Genomic DNA, 14,605 nt, shown 5'->3' on the forward strand with positions numbered 1-14,605 from the left:
TCACAATGAACTGATCTATATCTTGTTTTTTCCACCACCAATTAGGCTTTCTTTGGGGGGTACATTTTGCTAAGAGCCACTTTACTGTAAATGCATTTTAACAGGAAGAATAAGAAAAAACTGAAAAAATTCAATCATCAATGTAGCTCATTCTGCTTCATTGTTGCACACACCTTGCTTCACCTCGTTCTCCTTACATTACGTGGTTTGAAAAAATTCATTATTTCTCAGTTTTCGGCCATTATAGTTTTAAAATAATACATGCCTCCATAATTAAAACTCACGTATTGTATTTGCCCATATGTCGCGGATATTACACCGTTAAAATTATGTCCCTATCACAATGTATGGCGACAATATTTTATATGGAAATAAAGGTGCATTTTTTCCGTTTTGCACCTATCACTATTTACAAGTTTAAAATAAAAAAAATATAGAAATATTTCATCTTTACATTGATATTTAAAAAGTTTAGACCCTTAGGTAAATATTTACATGTTTTTTTTTTTTAATTGTATTGTTGTTTTTTTTTATATTATACAATACAATACAATAACATTTCTATAGCGCTTTTCTTCCATAGGACTCAAAGCGCTTAGGCTCTCTCAGATTCAGTAATTAGTAGGATGAAGTATTCACACAACAAAAGTTATATTTCTGCAAATGCCAAACCGAACAGGTGGGTTTTCAGTCTGGATTTAAACACGTCCAGGGATGGAGCTGTCCTGATCTGTTGAGGTAAGGAGTTCCAAAACGTAGGGGCAGCATGACAGAAGGCTCTGGGACCAAAAGTTTCCAAGTGGACTCTGGGTATGACTAGATTATTAGAACCTGTTGATCTGAGAATGCGGGGATTGCTACGAAGCTGCAACATATCTTTCATGTATCCAGGGCCTAAATTATTCAGGGATTTAAATGTCAGTAGGCCGATATTAAACATTTTATTTGGGTATTTTTGGGAGTGTGGGATGTAAACACTAGATTTATAATGTAAATGTGTCTTGACTTATTTTTTTTACTTTTAGTTGTGGTTTTACCACAAGATGGCGGCCATGAGTTTGTTTACATGACGTCACTCTAAGCGTAACATACGCTTAGAGGGATGCATGGGGGAGGTAACAGCCAGAAAAAGCGCAGCTTTCCGAGAGAAGCTGTCGCTTTTTCAGCGGGGGAGAGGAATCAGTGATTCACTGATTGCCTGGCTAACGAACCGCGGGCCGGGAGCATGCGTGCACGCGCGCGATCAGCCGCGGGAGCGCGCATGGTTCCTGGACGTAGTTTCTACGTCCAGGAACTAAAATCGGATATGAGTTTAGAGATATCAAGAAAGACAGATAACATATTACAGACATAGACAAAATGTATACATTTACAGGACACCCAAGGTGTATCTATCCCCCTCCTCCTAAGATATTCCACAGTTTTATTTTATATTTAAATCTACTTTTTAAGTTTTTACTGTTTTATTGTTTTTGCTCAATGACACATACATTGAAGTATGCCAGAGCTAAAATCGATGAACTATTGAACCTTTTTATCTCTTTCCTGCGCTCAGAAAAACTTTTCTGCTAGGAAAGTGTTTTATAGTTGTAATTTCTCATCAGTGAGGGTCACACTGTAGTCTGACCCAGTCCTGACTCAGAGAGGAACTGCCACTTACATGCCTGTTGTTTAACTCTTTCAGGCAGAAAAAGAGAAAAAGGAACACAGCATAACAGCATAGTTATTTGTGTGCTAGTCACTGTACATACACATGTCTATCTCATCATGTCACATGTCACCTCGGGTATCCTTTAAGCTGGCAAACATAAAATAGGTTTATCTAGATAAAAAGGTAAGTGCCCATTACTAGCATTACTTTAGTGCAGTCAGAAAAAAAGAGAGGGAACTTTTACAGTGTTCATGGAATCTGATATGGATTTTACTTTTATGTATACGGATTTTAATAGTTCTTTAAGGAAACTGTTCATTTTGTGATCCAATTTTCATATCGGTGAGAGTTATGCAGGGAATATACTACAAGCAGGAGTGGTTGTCTTCCTGTGGAGGCCCTCCTGACAAATACATCAATCAAGACACTACTAAGCACATCTTTAGGGCGAGGTATCTACTTACAGAGCTACTGGGAAAGTTAAGTCCCACATGAAAAAGGTATTTTATTAACAAAAGCAATAGCACAAACAGAAAAATGAAAACCTTATACTGTACTCTATAACAAGTTTGGAACCCCTTGCTAATAGGCTTTTTTCAGATTTGTTACCAAGGGACACTATTGAGAGACATTTAATCTAGTGTGAACATTTGACTGTTTGTGCCTTTTACAAAAAAATAAATAAAATAAAATCAGCTAATCACGTGTGGAGCACTTATAAAAGATACTTAGGCCTCAATTCACGGAGCTTTATCAAACACTTTATCAAACGTTTGATAATTTACCTCATGGGTAAAATCTAATTTTGAATTCACTAAGGTGTTATATATTTATTGAACATTTTATCGGTAAAACATTCGATAAATATATAACACCTTAGTGAATTCAAAATTAGATTTTAGCCATGAGGTAAATTATCAAACGTTTATCAAACATTTGATAAAGTGTTTGATAAAGCTCCGTGAATTGAGGCCATAGAAATGTATCTATTCTTCAAACTAGGCAGCACATCCGGGACCAAGCTAATATTATTTTAGTAAAACACCAGTTTTGTGCACAAAATGTAGCATGCATCAGATATATACATAGTTACATAGTTAAGTTGAAACCCAACCCCCCAAAAATATGATACAACACTAGCCTGCACCCTCACATATCTCAGTTGATGAAGAGGAAGGCAAAAAGCCCTTATAAGGCTTGGAATAATTAGCCCTAAAAAGAGAAAATTTCCTTCCCAACACCAAATGGCAAACCAATAAAATCCCTGGATCAACATTGCCAGGAATTAACTAATAATAATAGCCATGAATGTGCTTCTGCGCATGTGCAGGTGCGCAGAACTGGGCCAGTCGGGTCTACAGGAGGCTAGAGGACGCCTTAGTTAAATGCTGAGGTGTTCAACTCAGACACACCTTAACCACCTTGGTGGTAATGACCAGCTCAGCTCGTCCATTACCACCGTGGTGGATTGCTCAGCCCCTGGAGGGTCTTTGTTGATAAAAGTTTCTGTGGGGTGTGTAGCTAGCACTTGGCTAGCTACATCGACCCCTCTATCGCCGTCGGCCCGCTCTGATCCCCCCCCCCCGATCGATGCCAAATACATACCCCCCCCCCCGGAGCCCGCGCCGCAGCAGCCTCTCCATAGCCTCCAACGGTCGCTATGGCGGCGATCGGAACTGCGCATGACGTCATGACGTTGATGACGTCAGACGGCATGCCCAATCGCCGCTATAGCAACGCCTGAAGCTATGGCGGAAGTCTCGGCCATCGTGGGATCACGGCCAGGTAAATATCGCCGGCGGCAATCGGAGGGGGGGGGACAGTGCCGGGGGACTTGGGGGAAAGTGTAGCTAGTCTAGTGCTAGCTCCACCAACTTAAAAACATTTTTTTGAAAAAAAGCCACCCGCGGCCGCAATAAATAGAACGCCAGGGTGGCTAAAGCGGTATTGTCACCATAGAAATCAAATTTCAACAGCAACTGGTCTGAGTGTATTAAGTGATAAAGATGATAATCCTGCATTCAAAACTTGCGAAACTTTTTCTGCTATTATGGTTGGAGTTATCACATACTTTAGGAGCACTGGCCCCCTAGTGCCAAACATTTGAGTGCTGTGAGTTCTTTTTATCTATAATATATTCCTCCTCTTCCATTTATTTCCCTGCCTAGCTGCTTATCAGAAACACCTTCTGATCACTTGTGTTTACAAGCAAGGCTGAGGTGACCCAGCGATTGGAGGATAAGACAGTGCAGTTCCTAGAATACACCTCAGTAGGAGTGTCTGGGAGGAGGGCAGCTAATGAATACACACTGAGCAAGAGAAGGGAGGTGGGAAAACAAGAGTCAGGAAGGATATGATGTCAGCATTAGCTTGGCAAGATGACCACTGCCTAGAATAGGATTTCCTGCTTTCCCTTTATAAAATTCACAGGAAGGAATCATTACGTGGATAGCACAATACATCTGTTATGTAAGTAGAAGTAGCACGTATCTACTTACTGTATATATGTGTTTTTTATTTCTAGGTTAGCATAGGTGTCGCTTGTTCTTTAAGCTTCTGCCTAACCGCCTAACCGCCTAACGCCAATTGGCGTAAAGTCCTGGGGCTCTGTTTTGCATGAGATCGCACGCATGGTGCGCGCGCATCTCATGCTCGGAGGGCGGAGCTCCGCCCCGCCTTCAGTCTCCGAGCGGCTATTGCCGATCGGGAGACTGTTAGACGGCGATCCCGCCGTCTATTTACTAGGTGCAGCGCTGCGAAGAGCAGCAGCGCTGCACTGGGGACAGCCGTGTGACACGGCTGTCCCCATGGGGGACAAGAGAGCGATCGGCTCTCATAGGCAGAAGCCTATGACAGCCGATCGCCATAATTGGCTGGCTGTGGGGAGGGAGGGAGGGAGGGAGGGAAGAAATTTAAAGAAACAGGGGTTTTTAATGAAAAAAAAAACAATAATATTTATTTAAAAAAAAATAAACATTGGGGGAGCGATCAGACCCCACCAACAGAGAGCTCTGTTGGTGGGGAGAAAAGGGGGGGGGGGGGAAATCACTTCTGTGCTGAGTTGTGCGGCCCTGCAGCTTGGCCTTAAAGCTGCAGTGGCCATTTTTGCTAAAAATGGCCTGGTCACTAGGGGGGTTTAGCCCTGCAGTCCTCAAGTGGTTAATTTTAACCACACTAACCAAATGCTTGTTCAGGTGTGAAGTTTAAACACTAATGAAACCTGACAGCACTTACAGCGCAGCCATGGAACTGGCAGTGTTTAAAGGGAAATAAGTATGGCAGCCTCCATAAATATGGCAACATCTCACTACAGGGTCACATTAAGGGCACAAATCTGTTCAATGCTATGATCAAAACAGTTGTGAAATGGAATTCTAATTTTCTTCTTACCAACAGTGAATAACCTTTATTGGTAAATAGGCAGACAGAGATATGAAGGCACACAGGTAGTTTAAAGCACCTGCATGTCCTCACACTGTCAGTGAAGAGTGTATATGAGCCATCTGTGAGCTTCTGTTGCTCTGTTTGTTGATCTTCTGTTCTCATGTGACGTGTCCACACCTTTTCTTGTGGTCAGCACTTTCTGTTATTTATAAATTGTGGTTACTGTACATGTGGCAGTTTACTTGATCTGGGCAAGGAATTAACACCTTCATTTTTAGATGAACCCATACTACACGTTTTATCGAGTGTCCCGGGGAGGAAGGAAGGATGGAAGTCATTAGCATGGCCTGCACAGTCTGCATGGAGAATTGTGCAGTGGAGTAACTGGTTACATACTAATGTTAAATAAAACCTTACAAAGTGTTCATGTCTCAAAAAAAAAGAAAAAAAAAGGATTAACACAATCTAATTTAGGTCAATACAGATTTCTCTGTTAAGTTAAGATGTTTCAGCACATGGGATGGAAAGAAACAGAAGTGTACTCTCTCATTGGACATAAAGGGGAATATTTACAAAATATGTATTTAATGAATATGCACTAAATCACATAAAATGATTTTGTGAATATTGACCCGTGTACTTAGAAGTGCTTTACAAGAGCTATTTTATATTACTCTGTCTAGTTTTAACTTTAGGACACTGAGAGCCCAATATGGTGCCGTATGTAGATATGATTATGAAATTATAATTATGAAATCGTAAATTTGTGAAGAAAATACTCACAATGGTGGGTTACCTCCAACATAACCACAGTGTAGGCAGGTGGGGAGGTTAGACCTGACCCCACTCAGGTTAAGAAGTTGCTTTCTGAAGTGTAGAAAAAAGATCACACCCCTTCACCAAGGGCGGATATCCCAAATAGAAGATGAGCAATGTAACAGAGGAGCCAACGCAGCATTAAAGTGGTCTAACACCCAGCATTTCAACTTTGCTTTAAAAGATTGCTTACAGCTTATAAACTATTATGCCAGATTTTTTTTTTAGCAGAAATTCACTGAATGGATTAAACATGACATTTTAGTGCTGCATTTAGCTAGAAATCCTCCTCCGTGCTTGCTTGTTTAGTTACAAATGTATCTATCTACAATGTAACAAACAAACACTGCTCTGAGAGAACAAAGAAGGCTTCCCCGGCAGGCTTTTCAAAGGTCTATTTGTATTCCAAATAAAGATACATTTGTAACTAAAAGATAAGAACAGATGCGGATTCCTAGTTGAATCCAACACTAAAATGTCATGTTTAACCCATTCAGTGAATTTCTGCTTAAAAAAAAATCTGGCATAATAGTTTGTAAGCTGTAAGCAATCTTTTAAAGCAAAGTTGTAATGCGTAAAACCAAGTTAAATGGAGGCTGTGGTGGATTTACCTCCAACAAGTCAGACTCCACTAGTCTAATAACAAAACATCTTTTATTTGTGACGCAAAATTTGGCGCCTCTGTTTTAACTTTAGTCTGTGTCTGACATTTTGAAGACCTCATAGCAGACTTCACATTTCAGCAGGTCGCTAGTTTCACCACAATCCCAGGCTCTCTGGCTTTTGCTAAGAAGAGTGTGTATCCGGCGCTAGCTTTAGCTAGGTGTGGCCCTTTAAATGGATATAATGTCCACGGTGCTGCTCCTTTTACTGGGTGGTGCCAGGAATCTAGTATGTGAAAAAGAGAACAAAGGTGCGCTCCTATGGTGCATTAACTTTATTAATATGAATCACGCTTAAAACAGTTGCACTTACAGTGAATGTGCAAGATATGTGCAGGGTCCGTATACCTAGTTAGGCTGGTGGACTGGGGACTCCCGCCGGCTCCTACTCCTTTCGGCAAGCCGTCTTGTCGTCCCCAGTCCACCAGCCTAACATCGTATACGGACCCTGAAAGCCCTGGCCAGGCTCAGGAAGTGGGAGCGACTCACTGGCGGCCACCTACATGTGCATATCTTGCACATTCACTGTAAGTGCAACTGTTTTAAGCGTGATTCATATTAATAAAGTTAATGTACCTTCGGAGCGCACCTTTGTTCTCTTTTTCTCTGGCTTTTGCTGTCTGAAATGCTGCTGGGGAGCTCCGATTGGCTGCTCTCCTGGCAGCTACATATGGGGATGAGAACATCCTGAGATTGCGAACCTATCACACTGGCAGAAAAAACCTCTGTTTACTGGAACTGAATGGAATGGATTTAAATGTATCCTATGCAAAGCAATAAAATCTATTCACATCAGTCCGTTCAGTTTATTCCATGTAACGGAATATGAGGATAGGTCTTGCACTTTCTTTTTTTCAGATCAGCCAGGCGAAGCGTATGGTGACAGACGCCAACGTAACCAATGATTGCCTATAAGAACGGACAGGGGCATTAACTTCTCACTAGGCTGGATGGTGTGTATCGCAGGAGACATAGGCACCGCTTCCAGACAAAGGCTGCATCCGAATTAACTACCTGCATAGATGTGCAGAGCTTGAAAGACGGGCAAATTACACAACTTGCATTCAAAACAGGTACAGCAAAGGTTGGCATTAGCTTTAGAAAAAATAATATGTGCACACATTATTCCCTACTAGACTCTTCCACGGTGATAGCGGGCTCTCACAGAAGAGACCTGACCACTAGTCTCACAGCTGGTCACTGTATATGTTTCACAAATTTTACTCACCGGCTGCCATCCATTTGGGTCCTCTGTTGCTGCTGCCGCCACTCGGTCCACTGCATGGAAGCACAAGAATACAGATCCGAGAGCCCCATCAGAAGCATCAGGCTACAATTGACTTGCAATAGGAGTCCTACCTCCCAGGGAAGATTCTCATTGGTTCGGTGAGTGGTGGTCCAATGAAAATCCTTCCTGGTGTTCAGGGAGGATTCTTATAGGTCTACTACAAACCAATTGTAGCCTGATGTTTCTGTATACTGGCGTTTCTTCCATGCGGAAGATCCAAGCGGAGGTGGCGGAGGAACACAAATGTGACAGCGGCAGGTACAGAGAGGAAGGTGGCTCTGAAAACCAGAACAAAGAATATGGATGAAAAACTGATATAAGTAAGGTAAAAATTATACAAGTGCATAACACTGAGGACAGTTCACATCATTTTGAATAGGGATGAATTGTAATTTGTGTGGAGTTTGAAGTAAAGCGCGTTCCTAGAACACAATGCAATATGAGAATGCCCCATAAACACATCATGAATCCATCCAAGTTATACACATAGGCTTGGTAGAAGGAAGGGCATCATGACGACGAGTGTACCCTATAATTTGCAGTAACACCACTGTACACATCTATCTTAGATACAAAACGTAAATCAGGAGTTTCTGGGTACAGCCCCTCTGTTGCATAATGTCTGACTTACCTCCTCCCGTCTCACCATCCCTCCTTCTCTCCAAAGGAAAGTATAAGGACTTCTTCTTCCAATCTGTACAGAGAAAGCAGGCAAAAGTCTTATTAAGGTACCACACAGCAAAGTAGTCATTTTTTCTCAGAGTTTGTGTGTATCATGCTATTGTGTCTAATATCATCTCTCCAGCACCGCACCAGCAGGCATAAAAAAAATTCTACCTAACATTTAATGCCTACAAATGGAGTCCCTATAGAAACTGAAGTGACGTATAGAAGAATGCAGTACATTTTGCAGAATACCCACTGTTTTCTGGTATCAGCAGCATAAAAACTTACTATATCCATTTATTGCTGTTTAGTGAATGTAGCTCTGCCCTCCCAGTGACATTTAGACTAGGCTAATAGCTATGTGGGATTCTCACCCTCAGCATTCTGGGAGACCAGGTATACTTTGTACTTGCTACAGAACTCTCAGTAAGGCCCAGTGCACACCAAAACCGCTAGCAGATCCGCAATACGCTAGCGGTTTTGGGAGCTGATTTCAGAACGATTCTAGGTACGTTTAGAGAGGTTTTCTAAACATACCTAGCGGTTTTGGGTGCATTTTGTGTAGCAGATTACACATATTGTTACAGTAAAAGCTGTTACTGAACAGCTACTGTAACAAAAATGCCTGGCAAACCGCTCTGAAGTAGCGGTTTTCAGAGCGGTTTGCGTTTTTCCTATACTTTACATTGAGGACGAAACGCTTCCGAAAACCGCAAACGCGCAGCAGGAGGCGCGTTTGCGGCTTGGCAAAAACCGCAAACCGCCGGTGTGCACCATCCCATTGTAATACATTAGACAAGCGTTTTTATAGGCGGATGCGGCCGGCGGATCGCTCCAGAAAACCGCTCGGTGTGCACTGGGCCTAAGCAAACAGTCTGCAGAGGTCACCTGACAGGACTAAATATGTCATCACTTATGATAAATTTCAGTAATGTAAATCAAGGAAAGCAAATATTTCACAATGGGCAAACGCTGAGTAAATAATTTAGAAATTAATATTGTAAAAAAAATTAAGCAATTTTATTTATTACGTTATTTCTAATACAGTTCCTCTTTAAAGTGGAGACACCGAGAGCCCAATATAGTGTAGTATGTATTGGAAACCGTGGATAAATGTAAGTGTGAGATGAATATACTCACAAACATGGGTTACCTCTTAGGCAACCACTGTAGATGCAGGTGAGGAGATTAGACATGTCCTCACTCAGGATTAAGATGTCGCTCTCTGTAGATCAGGAAAGTAGGGGTAGGTCACCCCTCCACCAGGGGTGGACACAGTATTATCGTAAGAGAACAGAGGTGCCAGCAGGATAAAAGGTAATACAAATTTTAAAATTTGCTGGGAGGCAGTGGTGGACTTACCTCCGGAAAGAAGACTCAAAATACTGTCTGAATTAAACAAATACATTTATTATTGGTACCCCAAAAGATGCAACGCGTTTCGCAGGCACAGCCCGCTTCATCAGGCAATAAGATAGGGGACAAACTGTAGCTCGTCAGTAGCACGAATGGCATCTCTGTCTCTTTAAAGTAGACACTTTGGTTCTCATAAATGACTGTTTAAGCAATTACAGATTGCCTTTACATTCAATACAGTTTACAAGTGCACCTTTAATTATATTCTTAGGCTTTTTTTAATGGAGAGTGAAGGGTCATTAGTGGCGAAATGCAACTGTGTCATGCTATACTGAAGGAGACAATGAGCCATTTCAGTTCACTTTCCAAGCTATAGAGATCTCTGCTGGAAAGCAGAAATGGATTCTGGGACAGTAAAAAACAAAACTTGTGTTAAATAAGCTTATTATGTCCTGTAATCACACTAAAGACTTGTGACATTGGTCACCAAGCTGCAACCAGACCATGATGGAATAAGCCAATCTCAATAATCAGTATAATCAGTATAATCTATATCATTACGGAATGTCTGTGTCTCTCTTGTGTACATTGGTCTGCATTTCCTTGGGTGAAGCATCCATCTATAGCCTTGTCTATGAGAATCAGCCTCATAAAGTTACTCAACCATGCCAGGCAAATGAAGCCTACGAGTTGTGTCTCGAAGGCCAGCTGTGCCCTGTGGTGGGATATGCCAGGATTTGGCCTGAGGAGATTGAAGCCAGGCTGGCCTTGGGTTTAACCCACTGCTCCCATGCCAAAATACACGACACAAGAAGCAAGGATCCTAATACAACTCTGTAGAGGGCAGAGAAAGAACGACTCTAAAATGAGTATATGAAGTGAACTATATACGTCACAACTGCATTTTGTGGTACAAGCAGCAATATATGTTCCTAACTCTACCTTGAGGTTCTTCCTGACATTGGATTTTTCCTTAACTCCTTTTCTGCTGTGGAATACTTTCACTCTGATGCCTTATACCTACCATGCCAATTGCAGTGTGCACTTCAGCAATGTGTCTTATATGTGAGACAGCATAGACTAGGCTACAAAGACATTCCCTCTCTCTCAGCAAAAGGAATGTGAGTTCATTTACTGCATGATGGAGGGTAGACATCAAACTCCAAGAGGCATAAAAATAGAGGCATTTCCCAGCGATGTCAATAATGGCAATTTATTTATTTTTTTCATTGCTTAAATTTTTTTTTTTCATTGGGCATAGCATAAAGAAATCAAGCATTTTAATCATGGCTATTTATTTATTTTTCTCATTCATTGCTTATAACAACTTGGAGATGTGAATATGCCCATACCATGGTATGGGCAGTGTGTTCATGAGCAGCTACACAGCGCGACAACGCGCATAGTGTGAATTCCTTTATCACCATCACCACCTAAGCTACCCATCCTTCAGCTTGAGGTCCGTAGACACGCTAAATTAAAATCGCTGCAAGTAAACAAGCAACACTGCACAAACATCTTTTCCCATAACAAAAATAAACAAAGGGTCAGATTTATCTAAGCATTACCAACAGTTTTTTCTTCTTAAACAATTCTAACCAGCATGGGGAATTGTTCTGCATGATAATAAGAAACTTCTTAAATCCTACGTAATAGCAGCAGTTTAGAGTGAATTTCTAGAACTGCATTACAGTTAAGAAAAGTGCAAATCCATCTCTAAACTGCCACGGATTAAGTAGTGCTTATTAGCACTTCTACAGATTGTGCAGGCGTGATTTGTGAAGTGCTCTCCCCATGCTGAATCCTGTGAAGCTGTTTTGTGCTTGAGGCTGGTTTCACACTGCAAACTAGCATTAGCGATGCGGTGCGCCGCACCCAACGCTGTGCACCGCAATGCCAAAACAGACCAATACTACGTTAGTACATGGTATTCCCTGTCGGGCGCTTGTAGTCACTTTCTGCTTCAGGTATGCAGAAGTGCACAGAAACAAAAAGATGCTTCCGCGCACGCGTGCTGCGACGTCGCAACGCCAACCTTGTTAAAGAACCTTGCATCGCCATATACTAACATGACTTCCGGGCCGACGCAGATCACTGCAGGAGCCGCGCAATAACGTAAGTATGCGCTAGCGTTAATCGGGCACTTACGGCACAATGTAATGCAACGTGGGAAGTATGAACTTCCCCATAGACTTTCATTAGGCTGCGGTAGTAGTGCAGCAATTTGTCGCATTGCACCGCCACAGTGCGAAAGGGCCCTCAGCCTTCTGCTGGGCATTGATCCTCCGTTTCAGATCCAATACATTTATATTATATGTTTATTTACATTATATCTCGTTAGTTAACCTAAAATAATCTACTGTAAATAATATATTTATGCAATTTTAACTTCTCTTTTCTGTATCGATACAGCAGATGTATTGCAGCAGCAATTTCCCTCACACAATGCACTGTCTAGTGATTTCTTAAGATGTCTGAGACAGTTTTGCATGGATTTCTAAAAACCTACCAATATTTTGTCTCAGACATCCTTGATAAATGCCCCCCAAAGAGTCTTTTAAACAAGATTGTCCACACTGATATTCCCAAACAACTAAGTCATTTAAATAAAAGACAAGGGTTCGAATGCTGGATAGGGCCAGTACCGATTCAGTAAGGAGTCCTTGGGCAAGACTCCCTAACACTGCAGGGTGGCCTCTTGAGCACACTCTTAGCTGCTGCTGCTCTTGAGCGCTTTCGCTTTGAGTCCAACAGGAGAAAAGCGCTATACATATGTTAGGATTATTGATGCACGTTAAACAAGGTGACATTTCACATAACATGCGCGCATGCTGTGAAGCAATGTAATTTGAATACCACTATAAACACCAACTGAACGCAATCTGCCCTACAGGGGTCTTAGTTGATCTGTTGGATGGATTGGGTAAAATGTCCGATATTGGTTGCTCCTCGTCGTTGGTTGGCTACATTTTTTGCAACGATTGTCGCCCAACATTTCCAGCAACTTTTGTCTAGTGTGCACATAGCTTTACTACCCAATTGCCTCCCCACAGTGTTTGTAGACCTCTTATGGGATAGCTTATTTTTATGATGATTAATAAAACATGTATTGATCATCTTTTTACCACTGCAGTACTGCAGAAAGGCTCTTTTCTTATAGCTTGTATTTTCTGTTATTAAGACTTGATTAAAGAGTCCTGGATACCTACATAGTCCAGCCATGGCCGCATTGTAAAACACAGGCCAAATATGCAGTTTACCGAAGGATCCTAAATGCGGCTGACTGCTAAACTCACTAAATGAAATCGCCATCTGTCTTGCTGCTGGGGATAAAACTCAGTGATCGCTAATTCAGCATACAGGCTGATTCAACACTTTCCACTGGCGGCTGGGCTCTGTCAGACAGCACGATAGAAGGTGGCCATGTGTTTCTGCAGAACTGGTAACTATGCTGAACTCTACTGTATAACGTGAGAAACTGGATAATATTTCTGGGACACACTGATTTTTATTATTGTCTGCGACATTCATGAAACCCATTACATGTTTGCGCCTCTCAGCATTAATTTTACAAGACATTTTTCCTCTGTGGCAATTGTTCGGATAGGCTGCAGATGGTGGAGAAAAGGGAATCAGAGCTGAGCATGTTAGCAGCCAATCATATTCAGCGTAATTCAGGGTAAAACTAGGAAAGAAAGGATCAGAGTGCTTGCCGCTGCCAAAAAAGAGTATATATTTTCATTATATATTTTCACCTGCTTCAACCTCAGTTTATAGAGAGCAAGAAATATGTGTTTCCAGTAACCTGCCGCTCTACTCTGACACTGAGCTAACAAGGACATTTTACCAGCATGGGACTGCTTTATTCTTTTATTTAATGAGTTACTCAGCTACAGTACAAAATCTACATGACAATAACACAAGTCATTTTGTAACTGATTGTTGTGAAATATTGGGGTGTATTCAGCAAAGTATGGTAAAGTTGCAGTGCACAGGGAGCGAAGGGCAATTTTACCAGGACTCTTGATAGTAAGGTAGCACGTTGCCCAATTAGGGGGACCTGTGTTACTGTATCGCATGGTACCCTGGCTAAGTGCATGTCGCCCAGGTAGCATGGGTTGCGCTGTTTGAGCAACACGCGCTACATTACTATCAGGGTTACTGGTAAGATTGCTGTGCGCTACCTGTGTTTGGCAAATTTACTGTGCTTTGCTGAATACACCCCATTTTCATTCAACCCCAGCCCTGTCTTTCAACCTAGAAGCCCTGATTTTTCAGGCATCAGTAGTGTCTGAATTACCCACCTGGAAAAAGAATTCGGCAAATGCAGTTGCACTTTAGTCAAACACCTGATCTGCATGATTGTTCAGGGTGTAAGTATTAGAAGTAGAGGATCATCAGGACAGCCAGCCAATGTGCATTGTTTAAAAGGAAATAAAGATGGCAGCCTCCATATCCCTCTCATTTCGGCTGACCTTTAACAATACCAAGAATGCTCAGTATCTAATTGGTTTAGTTTGCACAAAAAGGGAAGTTACATTTAGGCCTCTTTCACAGTGGGTCGGTGCGTTTGATAACGTGCCCCTAATGCAATGCATTGAAAGACTATAACTTGGACGTTATAGTACTATCTTTAGCCCTGCGTTTGGTGCGCCGTTTTTGTCGCACAGTGATGGAACGAAAAGGGCGCATGCGTTACATAAAAAAAAAAAAAAACCATTACTGAGCATGTGCAACACACATAACGCAGCAGATATATTGCTAAACGCACAGCATGCAGCA

The 14,605-nt window shown here is 41.8% G+C and overlaps 1 protein-coding gene and 1 long non-coding RNA gene across 16 annotated transcripts in view; one reads left to right on the forward strand and one right to left on the reverse strand.

Moving 5' to 3' along the window:
- ZNF385C (zinc finger protein 385C) overlaps positions 1 to 14,605 on the reverse strand; it is a 526,232-nt gene that overhangs the window by 281,792 nt on the left and 229,835 nt on the right. For all 14 annotated transcript variants that reach the window (XR_011025353.1, XR_011025355.1, XR_011025354.1 and 11 more), the window contains one exon: positions 8,433 to 8,495. Coding sequence is in view for 10 of the 14 variants with exons in the window: in XM_068263763.1 (XP_068119864.1) it covers positions 8,433 to 8,495 (63 nt within the window). In the remaining 4 variants the exon portion in view is untranslated. The remainder of the gene's footprint in view (positions 1 to 8,432; positions 8,496 to 14,605) is intronic.
- The window catches only part of LOC137542096 (uncharacterized), a 56,106-nt gene that overhangs the window by 35,895 nt on the left and 5,606 nt on the right, over positions 1 to 14,605 (forward strand). The window contains exon 2 of one of the 2 annotated variants that reach the window (XR_011025357.1): positions 7,372 to 7,586. The exons of the other annotated variant lie outside the window; for it this stretch is intronic. This is a non-coding gene — a long non-coding RNA (uncharacterized lncRNA). The remainder of the gene's footprint in view (positions 1 to 7,371; positions 7,587 to 14,605) is intronic. 2 annotated transcript variants of the gene reach the window in all.

The sequence above is a fragment of the Hyperolius riggenbachi genome, chromosome 12 (genome assembly GCF_040937935.1).
Source record: "Hyperolius riggenbachi isolate aHypRig1 chromosome 12, aHypRig1.pri, whole genome shotgun sequence".
NCBI classification, from domain to species: Eukaryota; Metazoa; Chordata; class Amphibia; order Anura; family Hyperoliidae; genus Hyperolius; species Hyperolius riggenbachi.